This window comes from Dreissena polymorpha, chromosome 4 (assembly GCF_020536995.1).
Source record: "Dreissena polymorpha isolate Duluth1 chromosome 4, UMN_Dpol_1.0, whole genome shotgun sequence".
NCBI lineage: Eukaryota > Metazoa > Mollusca > Bivalvia > Myida > Dreissenidae > Dreissena > Dreissena polymorpha.
This window is the reverse complement of record NC_068358.1, coordinates 45,667,250-45,681,744: the sequence shown is the minus strand read 5'-3', so window position 1 is coordinate 45,681,744 and position 14,495 is coordinate 45,667,250. Positions and strand designations below refer to the sequence as shown.

General features: G+C 34.6%; 1 protein-coding gene across 15 annotated transcripts in view; it reads right to left on the bottom strand.

The window, feature by feature from the left end:
• Positions 1-14,495, bottom strand: part of LOC127877767 (early endosome antigen 1-like) — a 65,093-nt gene that overhangs the window by 24,637 nt on the left and 25,961 nt on the right. For 6 of the 15 annotated variants that reach the window (XM_052423980.1, XM_052423982.1, XM_052423984.1 and 3 more), the window contains 5 exons: positions 13,714-13,776; positions 13,371-13,415; positions 12,956-12,991; positions 12,759-12,815; positions 12,547-12,588 (listed from right to left, as the gene is read on the bottom strand). In XM_052423980.1, coding sequence (XP_052279940.1) covers positions 12,547-12,588; positions 12,759-12,815; positions 12,956-12,991; positions 13,371-13,415; positions 13,714-13,776 — 243 coding nt within the window. Of the gene's footprint in view, positions 1-7,745; positions 8,259-8,539; positions 8,627-9,959; positions 10,038-10,414; positions 10,587-11,838; positions 11,935-12,546; positions 12,589-12,758; positions 12,816-12,955; positions 12,992-13,370; positions 13,416-13,713; positions 13,777-14,495 lie in introns of those variants that run through there. The other 9 variants (XM_052423988.1, XM_052423990.1, XM_052423989.1 and 6 more) reach the window with 7 other exon arrangements.

The window sequence follows — 14,495 nt, the reverse complement described above, 5'->3', positions numbered from 1 at the left end:
ACTTATAATGAATTGTAATTGTAAAATTTGACATTTTCTAATTTTTATAAATTATTTATTATTGATAGTTCATTGATGCAATATTGTTATGTTGTGGTAAGATTAAGTTATTGATAAGCATTCAGTGAGGTTTTTTTTAAACATCTTCACACTTTTTATTCGTTCGCAACGATACTTCTTACAGTTTGTTGTTCAAAACATACTATGATAGAAACACGTTCGTTCTCATATGATAAATAATATTTGTATCAATGTCTGTTTTTCACAAAACATATTAAAACTCTTAAGTTATTTTTTATTAGAAATTATAAAATTGTTATGAGTTGCCATTATTTTAAATATTACAAACATACCTTCTCATTATGATATATAACAATATTTTGTCAGGTATATAATTTGTAAAATAAGTAAGGAACATTTTGCGAAACTTTGAATAAAGTACATGTTATAGAACATCTTTGTCCATAACGCTTTCCAGAATATGTACTTACTCATTAACCAACCTAGGACAACTCTGCTTTATATTTGACTTCAGCTTATATTTTGATATAAAATGCCTTTTATCTTTTAATCTGTATCAGTTTTTAATGTAGAACCATATTATCAGTACATCGATGATTATTATTCCCACGTTTTGCGGGAAAAAAGTGGGGATATTGTGTTGATGTGCGTCTGTCCGTCCGTCCGTCCGTCCTGGCCACCTGCTCCTCCTACACTTTTAGCACTAGAACCTTGAAACTTACTAACATGGTAGCTATGAGCATATGTGCGACGGTGACAGTGACGGAATTTTGATCTGACCCCTAGGTCATAAGTTATGGGGGTTGGGGCGGGGCCGGGTGAGAGATTTTCCTGCGACCGCGATTCGAAAAAGGCTCATAACTACTGTGTCCCTTTAGATATTGCTTTTTTATATTTGGTATGCATGTGTATCCAGACAACACCTTTCCATGCGCATGAATTGTTTTACCACTCTGACCTTTACCTTGAACTTAGGGTCAGTTTTCAGGTTCGAAATCTGTGACCGCGATTCGAAAAAGGCTCATAACTACTGTGTCCTTCCGAGATAACACCTTTCCATGCGCATAAATTGTTTTACCACTCTGACCTTTACCTTGAACTTAGGGTCAGTTTTCAGGTTCGAAATCTGTGACCGCGATTCGAAAAAGGCTCATAACTACTGTGTCCCTTCCGATATTGCTTTCATATTTCGTATTCATGTGTATCTGGACAAGACCTTTCCATGCGCATAATTTTTTAACCCCTTTGACCTTGACCTTGAACTCGGGCCAGTATTCAGGTTTTGAAATCTGCGACCGCGATTCGAAAAAGGCTAGAAACTACTGTGTCCCTTCAGATATTGCTTTCATATTTGGTATGCATGTGTATCTGGACAGCATCTTTCCATACGCATACAATTTTTTACCCCTGTGACCTTGACCTTGAACTTTAGGTCAGTTTTTAGGTTTTGAAATCTTCGACCGCGATTCGAAAAAGACTCATAACTACTGTGTTCCTTTAAATATTCCTTTCATATTTGGTACGCATGTGTATCTAGACAACACCTTTACATACGCATACCATTTTTTACCCCTCTGACCTTGACCTTGAACTTAGGGTCAGTTTTCAGGTTTCGAAATCTGTGACCGCAATTCGAAAAAGGCTCTTAACTATTGTGTCCCTTCAGATATTGCTTTCTTATTTGGTATTCATGTGAGTCTGGACAAGACCTTTCCATGCGCATACATTATTTTACCCCTTTGACCTTAACCTTGAACTCGGGCCAGTTTTCAGGTTTTAAAATCTGCGACCGCGCTTCGAAAAAGGCTCAAAACTACTGTGTCCCTTCAGATATTGCTTTCATATTTGGTATGCTAGTGTATCTGGACAGCACCTTTCCATGCGCATAACATTTTTTACCCCTGTGACCTTGACGTTGAACTTGGGGTCAGTTTTCTGGTTTTGAAATCTGCGACCGCGATTCGAAAAAGGCTCATAACTACTGTGTCCCTTCAGATATTGCTATCATATTTGGTATGCATGTGTATCCAGACAAAACCTATCCATGCGCACACACTTTTTTACCCTTTTGACCTTGACATTGAACTTGTGGTCAGTTTCCAGGTTTCGAAATCTGCGACCGCGATTCGAAAAAGGCTCATATCTACTGTGTCCCTCCAGATATTGCTTTCATATTTGGTATGCATGTATATCTGGACAACACTCTATGGGCATAATTTGTTTTACCTCTGTGACCTTGACCTTGAACTTGGGGTCAGTTTTCAGGTCTTGAAATCTGCGATCGCGATTCGAAAAAGGCTCACAACTTCTGTGTCCTTTCAGATATTGCTTTCATATTTGGTATGCATGTGTATCTGAACAACACCTTTCCATGCGCATAAAATGTTTGACCCCTGTGACCTTGACTTTGGACTTGAGGTCAGCGTTCAGGTTTCGAAATCTGCGACTGCGATTCAAAAAAGGCTCATACCTGCTGTGTCCCTTCAGATATTGTTTTCATATTTGGTACGCATGTGTATCTGGAAAACACCTTTCCATGCGCATCAAATTTTAAACCACTGTGGCCTTGACCTTGAACTTAGGGTCCGCGTTTAGATTTCGAAATCTATTATGTGGTTATCTACCCAATCAGAAGAAGTGCAAGCATTTTCATCGGACAAAGGAATTATACAACAATAAAGCTTGTGTATTGAAAACACATATAGTGTTACACAATAGTGGCGCAGAGGTGTATTTAGTAGTAAAATAGTAGTGAAATGGTTTAGCTCATCCATCTAATGTTTATACAAGAGATGATAAAATATTGGCGCAAAGGGACACCTGTATATGAGAGAAGAGATAGAATGCAGTCAAGCATAAAAAGCATGAGAAATTACCAACCCTGGGGCGCCCCTGGGTCAAACATGCAGCGTGGGGATACGCGTCGGCCTCTGCCGCGCCATTTCTAGTTACATGTTGTGATTAGTCTTCCCAAAATGGGAGCATATAGACGTCCATCAATAAATGAGTTTGTTGGTATATAGAGCATATTTCCCCTACAATAATTGTATCAATCAGTACTTAATTTCCACCAGAGATATCAGGATGTAAGGATCCGATTCTGCCAGGAGCAGGGCTATAATTATTAGACTTACACTGTCTGTCTGTCCTGAAACTCTGCCTGACTGTATATTCCCCATACATAGAAGGAATTAGACAAATAAGAATAATAAAATGGAATAAAATTGTACAGGTTTTCGGTCAATAACTTTATTTTGGTTTGACCAATCTTGATCAAACGTTTGACATTAGCAAGCCTGTATGAGCTCGAGAATGTTTTTGGGAAGTATCGGGTTGAGGTCTAAGTCAGTAATATACCAAAATAAAAAGTATACGCACTTAATAACTTCAGTTTGGGTATAGGCATTAAACTGAAATGTGCGTGCGTGTAACTTGCATACAGAATTAATTTGGGATTTAATTTGGGGCAAGTTAGGTCAATGGCACTGTAACTAAAAGAGGAAACACAAATTTCCGGTGAATAACTTGAGTTGTGATAGAAATATTGTGCTGTAATTTGTTTACAGACGGCTTACACGTGAAGTATCAAGCCAATCGGTCAATTCGTTGACGAGTTATTGATCAGAAACAATGTTCGCACTTATATTGACAGTGACATTGAACTTTGAACTAGTGACCCCAATTCCAATAGGGGTCATATACTGTTCAAAGCCGATGCACATGGGAAGTATCAAGCCAATCGGTCGATTTTTTGACGAGTTATTGAGTAGAAACGATTTTCCTACTTATTGTGACAGTGTCCATGACCTTTGACCTGGTGTCCCCAATTTCAATAGGGGTCATCTACTGTCCAAGTCCAATGCACATGGGAAGTATCAAGCCAATCGGTAAATTTGTGGACGAGTTATTTATAGGAAACGATTTTCACATTTATTGCGACAGTGACCTTGACCTTTGACCTAGTAATCCCAATTTCGATAGGTCTCATCTACAGCCCAATGCCAATTCACATGTAAAGTATCAAGCCAATCGGTCAATAAAGTGGTAAGTTATTGATCGGAAACGATTTTCACACTTATTGTGACAGTGAACTTGACCTTTGCCCTAGTAAACCCGATTTCAATAGGGGTCATCTACTGTTCAAGCTTAACGCACATGTGAAGTATCAAGCCAATTGGTCAATTCGTTTACGAGTTATTGATCTGAAACCATTTCCACACTTATTGTGATTGTGACCTTGACCTTTGACCTAGTGGCCCCAATTACAATAGGGATCATTTACTGTCAAAGGCCAATGCACATGTGAAGTATCAATCCAATCGGTCAATTCGTTGAGGAGTTATTGATCGGACACAACTTTTCACTTTAAGTCCTATTCTGATAGTGACCTTGAACTTTGACCTAGTGACCCCAATTTCAATAATGGTCTTCTACTGTCCAAGGCTAATGCACATGCGAAGTATCAAGCCAATCGTTAATTCCTTTACGAGTTATTGTTAGTAAACGAACTGGTCTACTGACCGATCGACAGACAGATCGACCGACATCCAGCAAAACAATATACCCCCTCTTCTTCGAAGGGGGGCATAATACAATTTCATCGGAGAAATTTAAGGTTTGCGGTTCGTCTTGAATTTCATTTGTCATCAAACAGTGTACAGGAAAAAAATATATAATATATTAAATAGAAATATGCGAATTATGCACCACATTTAATTGTTCGTATTATTAAAGATGTTAATACTTCGCAGTATTATATTAAATACCGCATAGATCTGGATGCTGTAAGAGAAGCTCGAGTTTTTTAGTTGGCTGTTGTCTTTTTTGACGGCGAACCATATGATCGATCCACTACTTGATTGTCATCTAAGTTTTGCCTTGAAAAAAAAGGCCTGTAAAACACAATATCAGGCGCTCGCTGTCAAACATAATAACGAAGTTGAAATAATGTTTAAAAGACTACTATTTCATTCGTGAACACAAATTCTATTATCACCAAGATACGTCCGTCATTAAATAAACATGAAAAAGATAGGGAATCTCAAAATATATATTTCTAATTTTCATACTGACTTGAACTGTTGACTTCGGTACTTGGTTATAGTGTCCCCCAATCAGAATGCTTGTAACCAAAGAAAGGTATTTCAATATCCTCGTTCCCATCATGGTGATCCCTTGGCCAAGTTATTTGAAAATCCATCCATCTTGGAAGTCAAGCTTCAGGTACAGTGTTACTTATCTCTAGATCTTATCTTGGACCTTATGAACATGATCTTATACATCGGAACATGCTTTTTCGTATGCCAAACTTCTTTTCATTATGCATATCACTCTTCAAGTTACTTAAAAATACCTTATTTTGAAAATTGACCATTAAATTGTGACCTTAACCTTGTATTTTATACATACTCGTGACACTCCGTCCACTCAAACTGATCACTTTTTCCTGGAAATTTAAAGGTGTCAAAACATTGTATGTTATATTATATTAGACATTGGCTTGAGACCGCACTGTCGGACCTGATTCTTGAGGAAGACGCTCCGCCACGTGGTGATCTTAATTGTAAGTTGTTTTAAATCCATGCTGTACAAAAGTATGTTCCGGGCAAATCTTTTCCGTTGCCCGCCTGTCCACCAGCCTGCTCAGCTTACCCCATAAAACGACAATTTTTCAAAAGAGCTTGTAAAAAAGGTTTCATTATAATACATTGCAGCCATTACATTTAGAGTATATGCCCAATAAAATAATACATTTTCTCACCATTGACTTTCATCTTTGAAATGCTTACACATATTATTTATATGCAATGAAAATATTGATAACAAAAAATGTAAATTCCATGGAATTGCACACAATGCAATTTATATATACACATACATCAGTCTAAAATAAACAATATTATCAAAGTATTAACATGTCCATAATGATAGCTATTGAAAAGAGTTGTTGTTTTTAAAACATGAATAATGTCTTCAATCAGAAATATACGCAAAATCTCTTTATTTGGCGCCACCATGCTTCAATTCTCTGAAGTATAAACATATCGTTTGAAGCCTTGCTGATGAGTAAAACGCAATTATATACGGTTAATTTTAAACGGTTTCACTTGACATCATGTTGTTTGTAAATATTCCATCCACGTCACTTAAAGGCACTGTAATTGGTTTTTTTAAATTGGCTGATTGACGACAAATTTAGTTTGCAAGCAAACGATTTATTTTACAAATTCTTTCCGGCTAGAACAGTTTTAACTACCAATCCTAGGATTGCGTGTTCGATTTTCAACCCGGTCATACAGTATTGCTTCTACTTGAAATTTAATTTATTTTCAAAATGAAATGTTAGATGATTGGTCATGTAGTAGATTCGAAGGCCATTCATCCCCTTTCTTGGATTCTAGCATAACGGTGGCATTAGTTTACACTTAGTACTGGTGATCCAGCTTACTTAGGAAAAAGTGTAAGTTAACTGACCGCCTAGATATAACTGAAATGAATTTAACAATCGTTACCTAAGTTGTATGCATCTCGATGTTAATAATACCAAAAAAAAAGCTATAATTGAAAACGATTGATGCTCCCGATAATATGCTTTGTCGATATATTGGTAAATTGTGTGGCAACATATTAAAGTTCAAGGGGCATCTCTCTGAAAACTCACTGAAGAGGAACGGCAAGGCAATATGCGAAATTTCAATCGGAAGGGATATTTCATCAATCATCCAATCGGATCATGCTTTCCAGAACGACCTGACAAAGATGCGTATGTCTGCTCTATAGGGATGCATATCAAAATTTATTGAAATTTATTAAAATTCAAATCATGAGCTACGGAGATTTCTCTCGGAAATAAAAGTAATACGGATTGAAGGACGAACGGCGGACATCAAGTAGAAAAGAAACTAGTATAGATAAAATTTATTTCAGACCATCTGAGACTCAATACAATCAAATTAAAATTGAGACAAATATACAATGCGGCGAATATAAGCTTACCCCTTACCCCTTCAAGGCCACATAAAAGCATTGGCCGCACGACAAGTTTAAGTCGATCGATTGGAAGAAACAACCATCTTTACGACATTACCGTTTTTCTCATTTAATTATAAATATGTATATTTTTTAATAGAAAACGCATTTTAAATACATGATATGTTGGACAGTGAAACAAACTTGGTTTGGATATGTATCCGATAACTACACTCCCATATCCGCACACCTTAAGCTTCATGGTGCTATCTCAATGACCGTTGTACTTGTTTATATGTTGTACTATCAGAAAAAGTTTTAACTCACTACAAACGAAAAACAATCCAGTATTTCTAAACAATATTGTTTTTGCACCGTGTAAGAACGATCACTCACCTAAACAACCATCGCCGTTCGTTGTAATCAATTATGATTTGTAAATTGCGCGTAGTAATCGATTGGTGACGAATTCAAGTTTTATTTCACTGTGAAGATTTAAAAAAAATAACTTAGCATGTACCGTTAGTTTACGAACGGTTCGTTATTTCAAGTATGCATACATTGTTAGAACGAGTACATGAATGCATTTTCGATGTTTAATCTTTTTGCGCAATACTAAATCTTTCATTATATCTTTATCCAATGGGTTGTTAAATCGCAATACACCATCTAGTTCTTTCAATTTGAACGAAGTAAGTATAACATACAACACATTAAAAACGACATTCTTAGTAAACATAAATTATGAATTTGAGGACGTGAGAATATTCATTTATTTTTCAATACAAGAAATATTAAATATGCAATTAATCATCGCATTTGAACACTATAACTAACATCATCAATATAAATATAACGTTGATAAGGATTTAACATGTCACAATCGAAAGTTCCTGTCCATGTCTGCAAATATTATCATCTGTGCATGGCGATTAGTTTTTCACCAGGATGCCTCGACGTTTTCCTCCTACTGAATCCGAACTTTCCCTCCCTTGAGCGACTCCTTTGTGCAGAATGTCTCCACCCTGATGTGTATATAGCGCTGGCCAAACTACGTAGTCAAACTCATATCCAGTCTGAGTGTAGGGTCGGTACGCCGCGTGATCAAACATTTGACCTTGTTTATCAATTTCGATATCCATATAAACTGGTGGGTCTTGAATCACCATCAACCAACAGATTTCCAGACATTTGACCCAGAAGGCACGCACGTGCAGATTTCTTATTAGATCTGGTCCTAAAATGTCCGCTACGTTATCACCTATGCCCTGAATATAAAGCACGGTGATTGCTAAGCAAAATCGGTTTTGACAAAAATCATTCATTTTTAAAAATATAATAAAAAAGGTTTTTGAGTCGACGTCCCCGTTTAATTTATATAGGTGATAAACGAGAACACATATTTACGTATATAAATCAATACAATTTGATAATAGAACTTTAAATGTGTTGTAAATATTAACCAACTAAGAGACAGCAATAATAATAATTAGTACAGGCTCCATCAAAGTTGTAAGTTTTTAATTTACAATATAAACAAAATTTATACCTGCGTTATTCGTTTTAAATCAATGTCCACTCGACGGGCTCTTTTTCTTCGTTGTTTTATTTGAATCAGTAATACGTCATCTTTCTCCTGGCAAAACAAAACAACAACAGGTAATTAAAGATTACATTATACTCAATAGTTTGCAATGCTATACTAAAAACAATCAACGCCATTCATTTGATAACACAAATCTTTGTATGGGCACTTGCCATGACTTCATTTTTTAATATTTCTGTGTGCACGTTGTAGGAACAACATTTATTGTGTACTACAATTTCACTGCTTTGCTTTAAGGTTGGAGACCATGAGACTTTGCCAATAGAATGGAAACCCTCATCAACTTGCGAGAAGCCGGTAAAAAGATGGCAACGTTAAAGGGGCCTTTTCACAGATTTCGGCATTTTTTAACTTATTCATTAAATGCTTTATATCGATAAATGTAAACATTGGATCGTAAAAGCTCCAGTAAAATATCAAGAATAAAATTTAAAAAAGGAAAAGAACATTGCCCGGACCAGGTTTCGAACCAGTGACCCCTGGAGTCCTGCCAGAGTCCTGAAGTAAAAACGCTTTAGCCTACTGAGCTATTCCGCCGAGTACATATACTTGAAGTATTTTATACCTTATATAAGCAATCTTCGTAGTTTCACAAAATTTAACGACAAAAACAGAACTCTCCAAATTATTCAATCGTTTCGCGTTGCAACGCTTTATAATTTTTAGGTTTTAAAATCGTCAAAAGATGCATATAATGGCTATATTAGACCATGGTAAATGTTCAGTATTACTGTTTTCTCACAAATATCATAACTAAAACGAAAATTTGCGAATCTGAAACAACTTTTTTCAATTTTGTCAATTTACCAAAGCGTGAAAAGATCCCTTTAATGTTTGTTGATTCTCTTTTTCTTGCATACCACATTACCTATCTTACTTATTTTTATAATCAATTTGGAATGCTCTTTAAAAAAAATGAATGTTTATGATGCGCAAAAGTTTGACTTTATTTTTTATTAAAGTTATTGCTTTTAAATTGAATTTGTTATATAAATATTTAAGTACATTGTGTCTTTAATGCTTAAAATACTTTTTAATGCTAACATACTGCTGAACACTGACAGCGAAGTACACACCACTCTATTCTCCCGTAGAATCCGTATCTAAATAAACATTCCAAACGGAAAAAAATCCTTTGCAAGCTCAATCTCGTTGTTGTACTGATACAACCATTATTTGTTAATGTTGCAAATATGTAATACGACGTTTAATGCGTTTGTATTTGCTAAATATGCTTGACTGACCAATAGGAATGCATCATTTTGTTGAAATGATGGGCGGTGATAATTCGTTAAAGTGCGTCCGTATCATTTTTGGCCAGAACAGATCCACTCAACCCGACACAATGTTTTTAACTTCTTACCTCGCTGAAGGTAGAAAAAGCACACTGCAGATCGTGAACGTTGCTGGTTGCAATCAAAGTACAACTATTGTATATTTTCTATAAAAAAGAACACATATATTTACCATGCACACACATAGATATGAATGCGCCGTTATGAGAGACTTAAACGAAAAACTGACGGTTTACAAAGCATGTAAGTAGGCTTCGGTCTACAATAGGATTGCTAAATACAGTATTTCATATGAATCGTCGGGAAAATTGGCATTGCTTTGGGTAATATATTATAAGGTTTTCTAATTGTCCAGACCAAAGTTTGCTAATAAAACTGTACTACACGTTATTGTAAAATCCTCGATACGTGTTACATGCAGTGAAATTTAACACGCTAATTGTCCAGACCAAAGTGTGTTAATAAAATCATCCAACACATTATTCTAAAATCCTCGATACATGTAACATGTAGTGAAATTTACCACGCACGTCCGCAGCAACATTTGTACCGCTGATTGCTCTGTTGAGAACTGCTTCCTAACTGTTTCGTAGCAATTTGTCCACTCGTTGTCATACAGCTCAAAAAGTCTCTCCGCAAGTTTTGAAGGTCTGTTAGAATCACTCAAATCTTGTATGTCCGGTCTAGATAGTGATCTGAAATGACCATTCGTTTTCGCTTTAAGTTTCAAGTTTATTTGAACATAACATCCAGAAGGCCAAAAGCCCAAGTGAACAAATTAAACGTACAGTGTTTAAAGAGTAAACAATCATGATTATACAAAGTAATAATACGTACAATTGCAACAATACATATATTAATATTTTTTTTTACATAAACTAGGTCTTAATATGATACAATACTTTCTACTTAACCAAATAACACAATTCATTTTTGTACATGTTTGATAGTTGTAGTACAATTTGTGTACATGTACGCTGTAATTCAACTCATTACAAATATATGAGAAATTTTAGACTTCTAGATGTTTTGTTTTCGAAACAAGAACTTTTGAAATGCCTAACCCACATTATTTGATGGACGTAGAAAACTAATCATGTTAAACAACAATTGAGATACGTTATCTTTTAGTCCTCTTGTGCGAAGTTGTACTGTAGACATGAAAAGATGCACTCACAATATATTGAAAATTTTAACGTCAAGTGTGACTATAACCTCGAGCATATGCGGGCATATTTTCTGATCTTGGTTAACACAATTGTGACGAGCTATGATGGAATTGCTAAATGGTAAGAGAGTTATGTTTTGTTTATAAATTGTTTACTATCTTTATTTCTTTATCACATTGCCTTTGTAAAATTGTTCGCTGAAGAAGATATATTTAACTAGTGTTATATTTTATACAGCTGGAACTATGACGACTAAGTACCGTTGAAGCTTACCGAGCAACTCAATCAAACAATGGAACAATTGGGTGGATATTATATACAGGGATACGAAAAGTATTTTTTATTTAGTTCGGGTTCTTTAAAAATGTCTTTAATAAATAAGTGTGCATCTTAGAACCATAAAATATGTTTGATATTCATGGAAAAAATATCGATTCAAAAAGAAATAAGAAATATGCTAGGGTCATGGTCAAAGTCTCACACAAAGGTCAAAATCACACATTTTAATAAAATATGCCTTATTTTGGTAAGGATTCTACCATACTAAAATGGATTCTCAAAATGTCCTGATGTAATTGTTCTCAATTATCAGGCAGTGGTCTGCATTGTATTATCTGTAAACCCATCACAGGTACAAATGAGTTAAAAAAAATATAATTTACAAAAGGCACAACTCTTCACTTATACCTTTTCTTTAAGTTCTACACCCATCCATAAACAAAATTTATTTGGTGGGGGATATTAATTCAATGAATTTGCTTGTTTTAATTGTGCTTACTCTTCCTTTTGATTCATCTTCTTTTTATAATCTTCTTCTAATTTCTTTGTTTCACGTTCTTTGGTTTCTAATTTTACAAAGGCGTCATGACAAGCCCTGCAAAAAGCAAAAAAGCAAAGAAAGTGTTTAAAACAGTTATATTAGTATTAACAGTAATAGTAGTAGCAGCAATAGTAGTAGGAGGAGTGAGGCGTTATTAGTAGCAGTATAAGTAGTAGCAGCAGCGTCAGCAGCAGAATGAGTAGTAGTAGTAGTAGTAGTAATAGTAGTAGTAGTAGTAGTAGCAGTAGTTGTAGTAGTAGTAGTAGTAGTAGTAGTAGTAGTAGTAGTAGTAGTAGTAGTAGTAGTAGTAGTAGTTGTTGTTGTTGTTGTAGTAGTAGTAGTAGTAGTAGAAGTAGTAGTAGTAGTAGTAGTAGTAGTAGTAGTAGTAGTAGTAGTAGTAGAAGTAGTAGTAGTAGTAGTAGTAGTAGTAGTAGTAGTAGTAGTAGTAGTAGTAGTAGTAGTAGAAGTAGTAGTAGTAGTAGTAGTAGTCGTAGTCGTCGTAGTCGTCGTCGTCGTCGTAGTAGTAGTAGTAGTAGTAGTAGTAGTAGTAGTAGTAGTAGTAGTAGTAGTAGTAGTAGTAGTAGTAGTAGTAGTAGTAACATGAGTAGTAGCAGCAGCAGCAGCAATAGTAGAAGTAGTAGAAGTACATGATTAAATTTAACATACTTCTTTAAATCAGCGATTTCGTTTTTCAATCCGTCTATTTCTCTGCAAATAATACAATAAACATTTAATTTTATGTAAATAGCAAGTAGAATGTTTACAAAATCGAATAAACCATATGTAAATTGTTGTACATGAACTTAAAAAGCGGCACGCGTTTTTCTAAAAGCACCCATACTCTTAAACGGCAGATAGTCATTTCAATAATAACTCACGACGTTTTCTTTCCAATTTCTGTGTCTTTGTCATTGATCTTCTTTTCCATAGATTCACTAGGAAGAAGATAAAAGAGAGATCTTATAATTAATTTAAACATATACGATGTGTGTTTTTTAATTTGCAATGAGTCTCTTTTGTGTTATAATTTTATATTTTTAATAACAAAAACATTGTTTGGATTGAGTCAACTTACATTTTGTCCTGCATTTCGGTATTCGTCTTTGAAGAACTTAAAAAAATATTTGTGTAATTGAGTCGGTATATATTTGATCAATAATTGAATGCAATACTTTCAAAATCTTCGTTTTAAAGTTATATTATGGTGGGTGTCATTTGCAAACTGATGTATTATATTAAGATCCGACATAAGTACCACTGGTAGTGTGTTTATCACTCTATTACACCATATAAACAAAGTCAATTTGTTATCTACATGACATTATGTGTTTTTTTGTATTTAAGGGGTGTCTAAGCCGATTTCTTATTCTTCAGCAGAGCTTATACAAATGTTAATTATCTCATCGATGTTTCGTCACTAAACAGTCGCAGTTTAAATGGTTTATTAATATATTTATATAATCAATACACTTTCAGTGATATAAACATACTTTTTTTGCGATTCGCTAATGGACTTTAACGTTGTAAGCATGCTCCTGTAAACACAGATAATTGATTAGTCCAGTTGGAAACCATTAAATGTGTACGTTATTTTGTATAACGCAAATCCACCAAATTCAAGTTATACGCGAGTTTACATAATTATATGTTACAATTATGATTGGAATACAACACAAACGAACAGAACGATGGACCATAAAGAACCGACGTCTCTAAGTGTGATCAATTACATGTCGTTTTTTTCTTCCATTAAACAATTTGCTATGTGTTATTTTTCCATCGAAAAGTGCATATTAAACCTATTGAAATTTACACATATTTAGTGTTACAAACTCTATTGCTTTCTTTTCATCTTTAAGACTGAGAACTTCTTCCTTTTTTATTTCAAGGTTCTTCCTGGAAATAAAACACAGAATTATCAAAGAGGGCTTAAATTTTAGTACCAAATTAATCAACATAATATTCTCAGGAAACACATTTATTTATCTGTATTACTTTGCAATACAACGAACTTTCGTTTTTTAATTTTGCTTCTATTTTAAAGGGGCCTTTTCACAGATTTTGGCATTTTTTTAAGTTTGTCATTAAATGCTTTATATTGATAAATGTAATCATTGGATCTTAAAAGCTCCAGTAAAAAATCAAGAATAACATTAAAAAAGGGAAAAAAGTAGCCCGCAGCAGGGCTCGAACCAGTGACCCCCGGAGTCCTGGTGTAAAAAACAATAAGACCGCTTGGCCATCCTGCCAAGAATGACGTATTTTATACTTTATATAATTTATAAAAAAAAATATTTAGAATAGAACATAAACATAATTTACATATACATTTGATGTTTGTCTATTACTATGTTTTTTTATAAATTATATTATTACTAATAGACTGTTGTATCAGCAATGATCCATCTCTGTATTATGTATTATGTAATATTATGTACTATATATTTTTCCGCCAAACGACGTTACGTTATTGTATGACGTTGACGTCACTTCCTTTGTATTTGTTTATATTAATGTACTACTGATGAAGGCTACGGCCGAAACATGTTTAGTACCAGAAACATTTAAATAAACAGTGACGTGTTTGTACGATTTATTTAATTTTATTATTGCAT